Here is a 16,249-nt window from a genome sequence, read left to right on the forward strand (position 1 = left end):
TCCAGCAGGGAAGTAGGAACAAAAAACAAGCAAGAGCAGAGGTGAATCAAAATAGAGGGCGAGGGGAAGTAGACACGGAAGGACAAGGGAGAGAAAACGAGATGATGGGGTGTGATATTGGGGCACACAAAGACTAGGGGCACCTGGCTGCCCGTCAAAGGGCCTCCCGCAAGGCCTGATGCAAAGCTCAGTGAAGTCTACGGGAGTCTTTCTATGCAGCTTTGTAGTAGGCCCCTACAGCATTCCCAATGTGCTTCCCCAGATTCCAGCCATGCCAAAAAATACTTGAATGATAAATATCACCTTGTTTTGAAAGCAGGGGTGCTGAGAAGGCCAGGATTCGCTAAGCACAGAGAGCTTAATCTCCGTGCCCATTGTGGTCTGGAGAATATCCTGATTGGTCCGCCAGTGATCCCACTTCATTGTTCAGAACCATTCCATGGCTATTTAATTTGATTACTAACAGCAACACAGAAAACTCTTTTGTAAGAATTTGGATGGGTGTCACAGATATGACTTGTGGTTTGTTTTAAATTCCTCCTTTCCTACCCCCCGTTCCTCCCCACAATATACTAAGGCTATGTAGATCATGGTCAGATGACAGCGGTGTTTAGGGGTTTTTTTTCAACATTTGTCTGAAAATCAGTAAAGTCATGTTTAAACATTTAAAAATTCAGCATTTAAAAATCATATTTTAGGTAGCGATGACAAAATTGCAATTTTACTGTTTTGTGCAAAAGGAAAAAAACCTCTCCTCTGGAGAGAGTCCAGAGGAGAGCAACAAAAATCCTAAAACATTTAGAAAAGCTGACCTCTGAGGAAAGGTTTAAAAACAAAAACAAAAAATACCTCATCCTGGTTAGTCTTGAGAAGAGAAGACTGATTGGGGACCTGACATGTCTTCTAAGTATGACAACAGCTGTTATAAACAAGACAGTGATCAATTGTTCTCCACAGCCACTGAAAGTAAGACAAGATATAATGGGCTTACCCTGCAGCAAGGGACACTTAGGTTAGATATTAGGAAAAGCTTATTAACTATAAAGGTAGTTAAGCTCTGGAATTGGCTTCCAAAGGAGGTTGTGGAATCCCCATCAGTGGAGGTTTCTAAGAACACCTGTTGGGGTGGTCTAGGTTTACTTGGACCTGCCGATGATGTCTCACTGTTCCTGCCAGCCCTAAATATCTGATTCTATATTTAGGCACCAATCCTGCCAATATTTACATGCATGTTTACCTTTAGGCTATGAGTAGTCCCATTGACTTCAGTGAAACTGGTTATGTTTGAAAAGTTAAGCATGTGCTTTAGTCTCTGTAGTATTTATTTTATGGTGTACAATTCACTAGCAAAATGTTCAAGTCCCACTTTAGTGGCTGGTTCACCTGGAAATCATAACTTCCTAAAACCGCTAGTTAATGGAGTTATTCCTTTAGCTCAGATGGTAGGGATCTATGCTTTGCTGTTGATTTTGGATATCCACAGAAGGGGGGGTTGTTGCAAGTCTGTGACACTAAACAAAATCGAAGCGCCAAAAAGGCAGACTTCCGTGTTTCGAACATCAGCTCCATAAAGAGAGGCAACTACCTGATACTCCTAGTTGTTAGGAATGTGAGACCGTGCACAGGAACTCTGCAGCATATGGTGGTAGGCCTGGGGGTTGGAAACTCCTAAATTCAAAATTTTAATTACAAAAAAGGCAAAAATCTCCACTGAATCTCTTCAGCTGGCCCTAGTAGGGGGCCCTCCACTCTTCTGCTGTCTGTGCGGCTCAAAGCCAGGCACGGCTGGCATATCTAACTGTGGGAAGGCTGTGTGCAACCCCGTTGCCTTTCCTGCCCATTGGCCCCATCCGCAATTTCACCTCTGGGGCAGGTTCTCTTATTTTCTCCCATCCCTGATATGGGCTCCGCAGATCTAGAGGGACCTCCCGCAGAGGATAAGCAGGAAGCGAAGGAGAAAGAGCCAGCTCTGCTGCGCTGGTTATCCCTCACCTTCGATCCCATGGGGGAAAACCATCAGAAGTTAATGCTGCCAGCAGAATTAACTGCACTGTCCCCCCACCCCATGGCCATGCTGTGGAGAACCCCTTTGGACGGGTTCCCAGGGCATCTGCAGTAGGTTCCTGCAGGAGCTATTCATCCTCCACAGGTTCCAGTGGGGGCGGGGGGCACTTGATCCTCCTTATCTATGGGGCCTTGTGAATTCAGGGAGCAGAACCTTCAGTTTGTCCCACTAGGGCTAAATCGTGTACCGGTTCCGCCCTCGCCCTGCATCCCCAACAAGCCCTGCCCTGCAACAGAAGAATGAATAGTGAACGGAGCCCTCTCTGTCTGGGCGGGGCAGTAACAGCAGAGACAGAGAGAGGCTGCTATGCTGCTGTTGGCCATAGTCAGCATGAGAAGTTACTCGGCTTGGCAATCCTCCTCTCCACGCTTTTCCTGCTGTGCATGCTGCAGCAAGCAGGGAGCCAGCAAGCCCCGTGGAACCCATTGTTTTATGTGGAACAATCCTCTCTGCAGCATTACACCTCCATTACCTGCATGGATCCTCTTGGCCTGTCTCACCTGATTAGTCTCCTGAGGTTTAGTCGAATCCAAGCTTTTGGGCTCAGTACAGGGGTATGTGGATGAAATGTAATGGTCTGTGCTATACAGATGACCACGTCAGACGATCTAATGGTACCTTATGGCCTTAAACACTGTGGACTCTGTCTTCACAATGTTACCTGCTGGTCTATCGGAGGTGGTGTGTGAGTGGCTTGCTTCTGGGGCTCTGCACTCTGTATTCCGGTACAGAACTGCTGTCTGCGTAGCTTAGACAAGGCAGGAGGGGCATGCAAATACTCTTAGTATTTGGTGTTACACGGCTCTATTTTAGGCTGGTTTGATTTTTTTATATTTTTTTTTCATGGAAAGGGTAATGAATGGAGTTGTATTGGCAGGTCAAAACGCCCACGCAGGTATTTAGAGCTGGGGTTGTACAGTGAGTATGGTCTGTTGGGGGGTCATGCTGGAATGTGGAGTAGACTGTACGGGTTCATCTACACCAGTGGTTTTAAAACATTTTTTCTAGGGACCCAGTTGAAGAAAATTGTTGATGCCCGTGCCCCAGCGGAGCTGGGGATGAGGGGTTTGGGGTAAGGGAGGGGCTCAGGGCTGTGCCAGAGCGTTGGGGTGCAGAGGTGAGGGCTGCGGGGTTGGGCCGGGAATGAGGGGTTCAGGGTGGGGGAGGGGGCTCTGGTCTGGGGCAGGGGGCTGGGGTGCGGGAGGGGATCAGGGCTCTGGGCTGGAGGTGAAGGCTCTGGGGTGGGGCCAGGGATGAGGGCTTTGGGGTGCAGGAGGGGGATCCAGGTTTGGGGTGGGGCTCAGAGGATTGGGGCACGGATTTACCTCTGGTGGCTCCTGGTCAGCGACGCAGCCGCGGTGCAGAGGCAGGCTTCCCACCCGTCCTGGCATTGTGGACTGCGCTGTGTCTGAAGTGGCCAGCAGCAGGTCCAGCTCCTAGATGGAGGTGCGCAAGCGGCTCCGCGTGGCTCCGGGAACCGGCCAATGGGAGTGTGGAGCCGGTGCTCGGGCAGTGCGCAGAGCCCCATGGCCCCCCTGCCTAGGAGCCAGACCTACTGCTGGCCGCTTCCGGGGCGCCACGCAGTGTCGGAACAGGTAGCTGGACAGCGCGGCCGATGGCACTGTTAACATCCCGGTCAGCGGTGCTGACCAGAGCGGCCCAGTGCCTGCCGTGCCACGACCCAGCACTTTGAAAACCACTGATCTACGCTGCAACAAACAAAGGAAAAACCCAGAAACAAACCACCAAAATAACCCTGCAGCAGCAAGCTTCAAAGCCCAGGCCAGCTGACTTGAGCTTCCACTAGAGCGCTAAAAATAGCAGTGTAGACATTCCCACTCCAGCTGGAGCCCAGGCTCGGAGAGCCTCCCGTGTCATTGAGGGTCAGAGCCCAGGCTCCAGCCCCACTGGGAACGTCCACCCTGCTGTTTTTAGTGCCACAGCATGAGGCTGAGCCAGTTGACCTGGGCTGAGGCTTGCTGCCCCGTGGAGGTTTGTCTTTGCTTTTGTTTGCAGTGTAGATGTACTCGCTGGTACCTGGCACTTCACAAACCCTGATGCTCATCAGTGAGTAACAAGCAAGTGGATTTTATCGCTGTACAAATGCCCCGGTGTGCTGTGCTTCGAGTGTTCTTCTGAGCCTCCTCGTGCTATTGGATTTACAAAGAACATGGGAATCAGACGGCTGAATCCTTGTGTCCAGCTGCGCTCCTATCTGTGCACGATCTGGGATGGGTGAGTGGGGTGGGTGGAGGGAAATGCGGCTGTATGTACCCTCCCACCTCCAGATTCTCAGGCCAGCGAGATTCCGTCAGTGCTTTAAACTCCCACTGAAGTCAGTGGAAACGGATGGTGCCCGCTGCGGGTACAGCTGCCCTGACCCCCAAGGGGCTGTGTGGGCAGCAGGAATTGTTGGAGCACAGCACAGACCCCTGCCGTGCCCCTTGCATTGGCACAAAGCTCGTTATGCTGGCTGTATACCCGGTGCACATTCCCTCATTGGGAGTACTCGGATAGCCCAGCCAAAACAGCCCCCGTGGGAGCCGAGACCTGGCCTGCAGCATTTATGAATGCATTTAAGAACAGCTTGTATGGACAGTGCTCTGACCTCCGGTAAACAGTGTGCCGCGTGCTCGTACCCCAATGCACTACATCACTGCAAACCAGGAGCACAGAAAGAGAGCTCAGCGGCTGGCCGGGATTAAAGAATGACTGCAAAGATTCCAACCCTCGTTAATGCTGTTGACCCGGCTGGGCCACGGGTGTCACAAGAGACTTTGACAGGGCTGCAGCTTCTTCCAGCATGTCATCTTTTGTTGGCCTCGGCCACTAATCCTTCACTGATATAGGCAGGCATGTACGAGGGAAATTTAGCTTTCCTTAAAGAGCTGTTTTACAATCCCAGCTTTCAGCTGTGTGGAACGATAGGAACTGAAGTGGAAGGGCCAGATTCTGACCTCACTAACCCCAATGTAAATTCTGGATAATTCAAGAGCGGCGTGGGTTCAGGAGAAACCTGGCAGGGGTTGGGTCCAAGAAAGAAGAATCACTTGCTGTCCAGTCGGCCCTCGGTCCCAGGAGCAAAGGGAGGCTGTTCTCAGTAAGTGAATTTAACAGGACACGGCACCGTAAGAGCAGATTGATGTAGTCTGACTCTTGCCTTAACATAGGAATTGAACCTGTGCTGGCCCCGTACCTGAGCTCCTGTGGACAGGCCATACAAAGTAAACAGTGCACCAGAAGACAGGGGTCTGCTCCCTACACTTGCAATGTTCAAATTTTCACTTAAAAATAGGGCTTCAGTCTACTCACCTGCAGTAAGAGGGCGACATTCCCCCATTTCATGTTGGATTCCCCAACCAACAGCTGTTCATCCCCCACATAAAAACTGCTCCTCCCCTCGTGCCTGGGAGAAAAGATGGGGCTTTGCAGCATGTTCAAACTCATTTTGGGCTTACTTTGGGGAGATATCTGGTGCACCTGGGGAGCTGGCAAACACCTCACATTCCCTCTCAACTCCTGATCAGGATTGGAGCCCAAGACACCAGTTGACCTTCCAAGCACTCCCCTGACCTTCACCCGGAGGCGGAGCATGCCCCATGCTTCGACTCTATTTCTAACAGAGTGGTAACATGTTAGCGAAGACTGATTAGCTCCCCGGCAGGTCCTGCCAATGGGGAGGCACGTGCCACACTGAACAATAGGCTCATCTCACTGCTCCCTGTCTTCTCCAACTCTTTGCCTTTTTCACCCTCTTCCCCCTCCCCCTCCCCCAGCTGTGTCATGTCCTAAACCTGGCTAGTGGGCTCTTGGGGATAGGGGCTTTCTTCCTCTTCCAAGTTTTTACAGTGTCCCAAGTAATGGGGCTGCCCCAATCCAGATCTAATATATGAAGGAAGAAAAGACCATGTGGGGATAAAGAGGGTGGAAGAGCAGTGGAGTTGATGGAGAGTAGGGCCTTCCTTAAACAGAGCCCAATGGGGGGCTGCCGGGGCCATCACATTTAACATAAGAACATAAGAATGGCCCTACTGGGTCAGACCAAAGGACCATTTAGCCCAGTATCTTCTCTTCTGACAGTGGCCAATGTCAGGTGCCCCAGAGGGAATGAAGAGAAGAGGGAATCATCAAGTGATCCATCCCCAGTCGGCCATTCCCAGCTTCTGGCAAACAGAGGCTAGGGACACCATTCCTGCCCATCCTGGCTAATAGCCATTGATGGACCTATGCTCCATGAACTTATCTAGTTCTTGTTTTGAACCCTGTTGTAGTCTTGGCCTTCACAACATTCTCTGGCAAGGCGTTCCACAGGTTGACTGTGCGTTGTGTGAAGACAGTGCTATTGTTAATCATGTTTAGTGGGGTAGTTGGGAAGGGCCAACCATCAATGGGATCCCATGGTGCTAGGCTGGAAAGTGGTAAATGGCTCCTGCTTCCTAGTTCCCAGGGATTTTAGCCCCTGTGATGTTAGCCCCGGAGGAGATGTTGGGAAGGGAGAAAACACTGAGGACGCTCACCAAGGAGGGGAAGAAAGTCAGGCCAGGAAGGCAAAGTGTCCTGAGGACAGAACAGGCTCCTAATGAAGATGATGCGTGGAAGGAGTCGGTGGGCAAGGCAGCCTCTGACCCAGCGAAGAGCCGCTGGCCGAGGAGCTACCCCTGGAGAAGGAGAAGCGCCAGGAGAGGGTAGCAGCTCCCCCTTGCAGGGGCGCGACTACAGTTTGTGGAGTGGGGGTGCCGGGAGCCATTTGGCTGCAAGCTGCAAACCCTGCCTCTGACGGGACCCCCCTTCGAGCCGGGGGCGGGGGGCGTAGGGGCAGGAGGGTCCCCCTCCGCCCCCGGCTGCGATCCGGCCTCCCCACGTGCGAGGGGGGCTCGGCGGGCCTGCCCCTGGGCTGGGGCGGCCGGGCCCCCCCCGCTCGGCGCGCCCGCAGCTCGGCGCCGGCGCGGGGAAGGGGGGCGGAGGAGGGGGCGGGCAGGCGGGCCGGCAGGCAGCCGAGCCACGCAGGCTTTGACGTCGCCGGGCTGCGGCTCCCCAGCCCCGGCTCCCCGCACGCAGAGCGCAACGTGACCGCCCCGGCCGCCCCTCGCCGCTCACACACGCGCCGAGCCCGGCCGCTGCCGGACGCTGCATCCCCGGGCAGGGCTGGGGCAGGTGCGTGGCCCCGGGCGGCGGCGGCGGCTGCGTTGTTCCCGGCCGCCCGCGCTGCTGCTCGCCCCGCGGATCCCCAGCCCCGGCCGCTGCCTGGGGAGGGGGCCCCGGGCTGGGGGCCGCAGGGCAGCCGTGTGCATCGGCTCCCCGCGGGCTGCTGCCGCCCTCGGCCGGGGGGGGCGTTTTTTGGGGTTTTTTTTTTGTTTTTTTTTGGGGGGGGGGCTGCTTCTCCGGAGCGGCTGGTCCCGGAGAGCGCCCGGGGGCGGGACACGCGGCTGCCGGCCGCCCCGCCGCGCACCATGCCCCGGGAGCCGCGCTGCGATGGCATCTGACGGCAGCCGGCAGCCGGCTGGGGCGGCCCCGGAGGCGGCTGGAAGCTGCGCGGAGCCCGGCGAGTGACTCGGGGGAGGCGAGAGGAGCCGGCGGAGCGGGGACCCCGCGGGGCCGAGGAGCGGACCGGCCCCCGGCTGGCCCCGCCGCTGCCGCCCGCCCGTCCCGGGGCGCCCAGCCGCTCGGCGCTCGCTGGGCTGGGCATCGGCCCGCGGCGGGTCCCGCGCTTCCTTCCCGCCCGGGGCTGGAGATGTGGATGCTGGCGCGAAGATGGATTTAGTGTACGGGCTGGTCTGGCTGCTGACGGTGCTGCTGGAGGGGATCTCCGGCCAAGGGGTGTACGGTGAGTCCCGCCGCCCCCCGAGCCTGACCTGGGGTGGGGTGGGGGGGGTTTCCGCCGCGGGCGAGGGAGAGGTGGGGCTCACCCCCGCCGAGGCAGGGGTTTGCGCCCCCCCTCCCCAGTGCAGAATGGGGCTGGGGTGGGGGGCACCGCTCGGTTGTCATTGTGCAGTGCAAGACTGGAGCCCCTCCGTGGCTGTTAGCTGGGGGACGGGACCGACCTGGCGCGCCGGATCAAACTTGCTGCCTGCAGAGAGAGGATCCCTTAGGATTCCTGCCTCCTGATACCCTCCCCCTCGCCCCCATCGGCATGCACCCCCCACACACACCCCCGGCTCATCACCTCCCTCTCCCGCTTCTCCGGAGAGCCCGGGCTCGGTTTTCCGGCTCGGGAAGTGCAGGGAGTTTGCTTTCTGTGCACCCCCGTTGCCATGAGCACTGGCATCAGAAGAGAGTCCGGGTTCCCACTACCAGAGACCGCTTGGGGGAAATGGGGATGGGAGCGGATGAATGGACGCGGATTCAAGGCTTCCCGGGGGTGGGGTGAGGGGGGACCCCCGCTGCAAACAGCACGTCTGGGGGCTCGGTCCAGGGTCCTGTCAGCCCTCGCTTCCCACCTGGAGCGTGTGCGGCAGAGGAGGGAGCGGGTGCTTGGGCTGGGAGCTAAGAGACCCGTTGGTCATCGGCTGTAAACCCATTTGCCCCGGTTCCCCGCCGCGCGGCGGCTGTGAGCCGCCGTGTGAACGGAAACGGAGTCCCCGCTCCGGAGCGGGGAGCGAGCGATTTGGCGGCGCGCTGCCGTTCCCCTCCCTCCCGGGTCCGTTCTTCGTGGGCGCCACACGGCCGCGGTGCTCCGCCGGCTGGCCGTGGGGTTGGGATCATCCAGCTCTGGGGTGCAGGAACGGGGATACAGCGAGGCCGGAGTGGGACTCACCCCGGTCCCCCAGTGCCAGGGCAAACGCGGAGAAAGCCCCCAGGCGACGTTTGGGGAGGGACGGGGGAGGCTAGAAATAAGCTTTCCCTGGCGAACGAGCCACGCGTCCGCAGCTACCCGGGGATCCAAGGTCTGCGGGGCTCCCAATTCACGGCCAAGTCCAGCCCAGGCTCGTCCAGGGGTCCTGGGAGCTCCTCTGCAAGGGGTGCGTAGCGCGGGGAGCCAGGGCCTCCCTTCAGCCAGCTGGGCTCATGCCCCCCCTCAGCACTGCCAGGAGCCTGCACTTCGGTTGGGGCTCCCTCCCCGAGGAGGATTTTGTGATGTATTTATTTTGCATTTCCCCGTGAATTTCTATCATTCAGATGCCTTCCCTGGCAACAGCATCCTGGTGTTGGGAATGCTGACCCAGCGTGTTGGCACAGCGCAGATTCAGAGAAGACAAATATCCCAGTTAGACATGGAGAGGGAAGCAAATTGGTGCATGTTAGAGAGTGGCTGCTGTAGAAATCATGCAGGGCGGTAAAAGAGACAACCAGGACTACCGGAATGTGTAACATATCACAGCCTGGAGTGGCCAATACAGGGATCAATTTACAGGGCACATGTTACTGTTGGACCATTTCTTCTCATTAGCCATGTTACATTTCTTTACCGTGGCTTGCGAATCACCTCATCTAAGATCAATCTGTATTTCTCTGTCTTGTACTGGTGCACACCTGTTAAAAACATAATGCATTACTCTGGGTGGTGGAGGACCCTCAATTTGAGAGCTGGCTTTGCAAGGTTTATATTGGTACAAATGGACGGGAATTTGAACTGCAGCCGGGAGGAGCAGATTAGATGAATGCAAGTAGTTTGTCCACACTGATGTTGTGCATTTGGAAATTACAGGGCCAAAATCTGTGCCGATTTCCCTCCCCATGCAGCCTCAGTGCCTTCAAACGCATGGTCCAGAATGTAAATCAGCACTTTGTTTAGCTCATCAGATGGTTATTACAAATGGTTTCGAAAGGTAGGCTAAACAAACCCCCTCCTAGTAGAAGAGAAGCACATGCTGGATGGACAGTAGCTGCAGCACGTTTGCAGGAGAACATGGTACATACGATATGCAGCCATAATCTACGATAAAGCTGTGGCATAACAACAAAAGCCGGAAAGTCCAAAGAGCAGGGTACCATAGTGCTGCACCCGCCCCATAATCACAATACACACCTCTGAGACACCCATGCTACTTCATTATCCAAGGGGTGGCCTGGGGATGAGGGAGCTCTGGGTCACATTAATTACTGGTCTAAGTAGATGCAGCCCTGTTAGCTACAATAGAAGTTGCACTTGCTTGCGTAGGGCTAAATGTGTTCCTCTGTCTCTCACTTGCCCCAGTGTTTCCAGTTCCTGCTCCACATTACATAAGCAGCATAGCTCAGTGATGTGACATTGCTGTCATGCCTCCCATTCTCACAAGAGTATTGTGGTCGTACATGTTACGGAATCATTGTCATTTTTCTAGTACGCGTTGCTTTTGGCACACGTGCGCGCACACATGAAGGCAATAGGCCATTCGTGTCCATGACGCACCTGCAAGCAAACTTGTGGCTGGAGGTTTTTGAAATCCGATGTAATTCAAAATATTAGGAACGGTCATGAGGATTTTCCTTGGCGTTTGCATTACTGAAGCATTAAACTCTGTGTGCCACCAGTGCATCCATTCGCCTGTCAAACACAGGGACACACATTGTTGGATTTCTTGGAGCATAAGCTTCTGCAATGCATTGTAGAATATTTGTTAAGGCTTATATGTTGTGCGTGGGCATCTATGAAAGAGATCGTGCCCTTAGTTGGTTGCTAACAATTCTGCTGAAATCGTTACTGAAAAAAGGATTGCACATCTGGGCTAAGACTTCTTTGTAAATAAGAGTTAAATGTGATCTACTGTCATTCTGTAATGCACATTATACTTGGTCTCTGTATGGACCAGGGACCTGCAGATATTCATGATGTTGGGAGACAAAGTGTTTTTTCAATTATAAGTGAACATATGATATTTTAAAATGATACATTAAACTCAGTCTTGTTTTTCATTGGCAACCTCCTCATTTAAAATAAATATATATATATATACACACACCCATTTAGGGCAACAGCATATGTATTTCTTACTCAAGGACACCAGTCTAGGCTTCCAGTTCCTCAGCCACCACCTCTCTTGGGCAGAGGCACACGACTCTCTCTCTCCTGACTGGGGTTTTCCAGTTGCACGGTTCCCTGCCTCTGCTGTAATATTCCCTGTAAGCCAGACTGCCTGTACAGGCCAGCATCTGCACTTTCCTTTTCTCTCCAGAGGCTATGAACAGTGTAATGGCCTACAGCTATAAATTACCACACAGCTCTCTCTAGGCAAGCACGTTTATTCTTAAGGTGAAAGCATTACAGGGAAAACATTAAAAACAATAAAAGAACCTGCATACATGCTAAAAAAAAGCTCACCAGAGATCACCCCAACTCCAACCTCAGGCTCTGGTCGGTGTCAGTCCATCAAAACCCAAAACTGGGTTTTCCCTCTGGTGACAAGTTCCTAACTGTTTCAAATTCAGAATCAGAACAATTATGAATAGTTTAGTCTTTCCCTTATGCTGCTTAGGTCTTTGATCTTATCCTCATGTAAGAGGTGATCAGCAGACAATAGCTCACTCCTCAGGGTGTAGCTTCAAAAGGCTGGGTTTTGCATAACCGGAGTCTGGATAACCCCATGAAAACCATGTAATGGTTTTGTTCCAAGAGTCCATTCTTGTCTGGCACGTTGTTCAAGGTAATCCTTTGAAGACCAGGTCTCACATCTGTCACAACATTATGGAACAGTAACTTTCCAAAGTGCTCAGCATCCGCCTAAGTCGGCTCCTGTTGAAGTGAAACAGTCATCATAAAGCTCCTGTTAGCTCCAGTGGGAGCTGTTGGAAATACAGAGTGGGATTTTCCAGAGTAATTTGGAGGAAAGGTAAAATGTTCCAAATTGCCGAGGTTCCATTTTCAAAAGTGACATGGGCACGCTTAGGCAACTTAGGGCCTAAATCTCTTTTGAAAATATACGTGCCTTTGAAAATTGTACCTGAAATCTTTTTGTTCATAGTTTTTTTTTTCTTTTTTCTTTGACTGGAAAACTAGTGGCAATATTGCACCGAGAATCCTGAACATGTGGGCGGCCTGTCCTGCAGCCATTGCAGTTTAATGTGATTTTTTCCACTGACTTCAATGACAGCAGGATCATGCCCAATTGTAATCTCCTTGGGGCAGGGACTACATCCTCATTTGTGTACGCCCTCCCACTTAACGAAACTCATAGATAAATAATGACAATAATTAATGCCAAAAAATGGACCTGATTGAAGTAGTAGGAAAAGAAATTTTGCTCCCTTTTCCCTTCTCGTTTTTTAATATCTCCTGTCTTTGTGCCAGTTCCTCAACAGGTCGAAATGCCATTGGACTTCACTGGAGCGCCACTGACTGGTAACAGTGGTGTCTGGCCCTTCGTATTTTAAAATGCAAACCACTGATCCATGTGAACATAGATTCCAAGATCCCAGAAGAATGTAGTTCACTGTCTTAAGATAAATGCAATTATACAATTGTTTTAAACTAACGTTACTTCAAAGTATTATGAGTGATAATAATAATACCTAGCTCTTGCGTAGTGCTTTTCATCAGTAGTTCTCAGAGCTTTTCAAAGGAGGTCAGTCTCAGTGTTCCCATTTTACTGATGGGGAAATGGAGGCATAGAGATGCGGAGTGATTTATCCATTGTTACCTCGCAGCTCAGTGCCAGAGCCAAGAATACAACCCAGGGCTCCTGAGTCCCAGCCCAGTGCTCTATCCGCTAGTTCTGATTAAAATTATTAATAATATTCCAGGTGAGCCTGGAAGACTGACTAACGTCAGCGCGGACTATGGGGGTGTGAGTTGGAGCACGCCCTGAAGTGTTGCGTTGGAACTGTCCCGTGTAGACCCTTCTAGTGTGAACTGGAAGGTACCTGTTTGCGTAGTCCCGTTTAATGCCATGTATACAAGCTCTTTGCGTGGGTAGGGACACGGGCTCAAAGAGGTGGAGTGACTGCCCAAGGTCACACAGCAGGTCAGCGGCACAGCTAGGAACACACTTCAGATCTACCTGACTCCTAGCCCAATCCCCTATTCCCTGGACCACTGTAATACAAAGATCCAAAAGGCCTGAAAAAAATGGGGCTTTTCTCATATTTATTTCACCTCCTTAATTTTAGCTAGCTTATTTTCTGCAAAATAACCCTTCGAGAAACTCAAGAGCTGCATGCACTTTTCCCTTTTTAAATTATATCTCTCTGAATGCCATGCATGGTTACTAAAGCATAAAAAGTAAGTACTCAGAACATTACTGTTACATATTTTTATTCTACAGTAGAGTTGCAGTGCAGTATAAAAGTATGTTGGTGAGAAGGCTTCCTATGGGCACAAAGAGTTGTTATTAGATACCTTGAAGAAACGGTGTTCTGTAAAGATGAATGATATAGTAAAGATGGGAGAACAAAATTCTTAATGTCAATTTTACAAGCTCTTTAGGCCAAGGATGCAGAATTTGACAGGCTTTTGGATCTGTTATAAATGGTTTGTATTGTTCCAGGCCCTGCGAACCATTATGTCTTGGGGTCATGTACTCCCATGCGTTGCAGGCTGCAGAATGAAGAGTGTAGCAAATTACTACAAATCTATCCTGGAAAGTCTGACTGCAAACCACAACCTTCTGCGTGATATTACACCAAACTGAATTACAGCAGGGAAATGTCACAACCTGGATGAACTGCCAAAATTATAATATCAGAGGTGCGGGGTGTGGCCTGGAGGAAAAATGGAAGGAGGCACAGAAAATCACTACCTGTTATAGTAGAGACAAACATTCCAACTGTGTAACAATTTGCACAAGTAACTTGAGATGAGCAGCTGTAAACATTTTGGTGAGATCTATAATCTAAATGTAGCAATCGCTTAACCAGGCCTACAGTGGCTGTCTGAAAACAGCATGTGTGGGTGGGAGGGAGGCTCATTTGCAAATTCCAAGAGGCTCACAGCCACAGCTTACATAAATGCAACCCAGTCTCCTTTCCCAGAAGCAGGTATATCTCTGCTATGCACAGTGAGTTCCACAGGTTTCCTCGCTGTATTTTGTGGTCAGACCTCCAGCTGTATGCTCCTCCATGTTTCACTACAGATTGTTTGCCTGTGTCTTGCACATCTTTTCTCTTTTTATATGTTTCTGTTACTTCCGTGCGCTTTTCCCATGACCAGGAAAGACACGGCCCTTAGTAATCGTAAATGTCCATCAATTTGTAGGCGTCAAAATGCTGCTGAAGGTGAGTGCAAGTTCGTGTGTGTAAAGACAGGTATTTTCATATAAAGAGAGGCATGTGTGTGTAATATGTATCCCTCTCCACAGACACACACACACACAATTTTATAACAGCTTCTATAATTAAAAGAGCTAAAAAACCCCACCGACAGGCCTGGGTAACAGTAGTAGTATTCCTCAAAATGTTTATAAATGAAACCCGAAGAAAAGAGAGAGACATTGAAAAGCATAGGCACGGTGCTTGGGGCAGAGGAGAGAAGAGTATTGTTGAGATGGGCCAAAGCTATGCGATGGTCCAGCTGGAAAGCAGTATCTTGTAGTACTAAATACAGGGAAGCGTCCCCCTCTCAAGAAGCACCCTTGGTAAGTGAAGGATGATCCTTTTCCGTTGCTGCAGTGACTAATGTGGAAGGGTGAGCATTCCTGACACTAAACATTAGAGAGATTGCTCCTGGTGTTGTTTTTTTTTTTTTTAATGCCTGCTAAAAGCCTTATCCAATAGGCTTAATTTTAAAATATATTTTAATGTTTTATAAAGATGCACATTTAAAATCAATCAGTGGATCTAAGAATAAGAACGGAGCCTTGCATTCGATATGGCAACTTGGTTTGGGGGTCTGATTAAGTATCCTGTATAGAAAATACAGCCAGCCATTCAACATAAACTGGTGGTCATGTCTTGTCAAGAAAGAACTTTTCTCAGCCACATTGCTGCTTTTGTTTTTGAGCTGCATGCTTGCAGCTAACCAGAGAAGGAGATTAATGGCTGTTGGCTTTAGCAATATTGATGGCTGTATGTCATAGCTGAACCTGCTTTTACCTAATACTCTGGCTGAAGCCAGTGAAACAAGTGAGGCTGGAAGGAGGAAAAAAAACTCAAGGGAGGTGGGAACCCCAACACTAATGCATTTTCCCTGTTAGGAAAACTAATTAGGTTCAGGAAGATAGCTGATTATTAGCTCTTATATTCAAAAGCCAGCCTCTTAATTACCCAACCCCCAAATGGTACGGCTAGTTTCGTGTAGAGAGCTGGTTTTCTGAATCAGTGCTCCCCATCATGCAGATCTTTGAATGCGGTTATTGTATCATATGGTTTAACCCTGTACAATTCTGGATATTGTGTGACAGAAACCAAAGCAGTCTCACCAGAGAACAGGAAAGGTATTATGTCCTGCTGCAGTGCTGTGCATTTCTAAGCAGCTGATGTGCTCTGCAACTGCTAACTCCAGGACCATTTACTGAGCAGCCGATCCTTCAAAACTTTAACTCTTAACTCAGCCCACTTAGATTCCCTTGAAGGCTGTTCCCTCTTCTCCCAGCATATTTTAGCACTGAGATTTCATTAATGCTGGGAGACTATTTCATTTTCTGCATGTAAGCTAATGCACTTAGAGAGTGTGGAGAGCGGGAAATAATTCTGGCCCATCAACCTGCCCATTAACCAACACAAATGAATAGAAATGACTTTTCCAACGGATTCTTTTCTTGGCGGTCCCAGAGGCTGCTGCTGTATGCAATGGGTCACACACTTCAGCATTTTACATGGGGGAGCAAAGCAAAGGCGCACTGGATTTTTATGGAGAGGAACAGGGCGGCTTGGTTTTGCACTCCATTGCGCAGGTTTCGTGCATGATCCAGGGAGCACAGTCAACGTATAGAAATGTTCACCGATTTGTAGGGAAACATTAAATAACTGCGATTGAATGAATTTTGGGGGTGGATCCAAAGTCCGCTGATGCCAGCGGAGAAGCTCCTGCCAATGTCAGAGGGCTTTCGATCGGGTCCTGTGGCTGAAGAGTGACCGAAGTGCTCTTTTTATAGACAAATACTGCAGCCTTGATGCCCAAATACTGTTCGGAGTATTACTGAGTGCCAGTTACCTCAGTCAGTAATGCAGGATTAGTCTGTTGGTAATTTTATATCCTAGAGTTCGCGGTGGTGGTGTTGTAGCTGTCTTGGTCCCAGGATATGAGAGAGACAAGGGGGTCCGGAGCTCCAAAGGTTGTCTCTTTCACCAGCAGAACTTGGTCCAAGAAAAGAGATTCCCTCACCCACCTTGTCT

The 16,249-nt window shown here is 51.0% G+C and overlaps 1 protein-coding gene across 5 annotated transcripts in view; it reads left to right on the plus strand.

Moving 5' to 3' along the window:
• The first annotated feature begins 7,441 nt into the window (after positions 1 to 7,441).
• The window catches only part of MDGA2 (MAM domain containing glycosylphosphatidylinositol anchor 2), a 664,067-nt gene continuing 655,259 nt past the window's right edge, over positions 7,442 to 16,249 (plus strand). For all 5 annotated transcript variants that reach the window (XM_073350233.1, XM_073350236.1, XM_073350237.1 and 2 more), the window contains exon 1: positions 7,442 to 7,889. In XM_073350233.1, coding sequence (XP_073206334.1) covers positions 7,817 to 7,889 — 73 coding nt within the window. In that variant the 5' untranslated portion in view covers positions 7,442 to 7,816. The remainder of the gene's footprint in view (positions 7,890 to 16,249) is intronic.

This window comes from Lepidochelys kempii, chromosome 6, assembly GCF_965140265.1.
Source record: "Lepidochelys kempii isolate rLepKem1 chromosome 6, rLepKem1.hap2, whole genome shotgun sequence".
NCBI classification, from domain to species: domain Eukaryota; kingdom Metazoa; phylum Chordata; order Testudines; family Cheloniidae; genus Lepidochelys; species Lepidochelys kempii.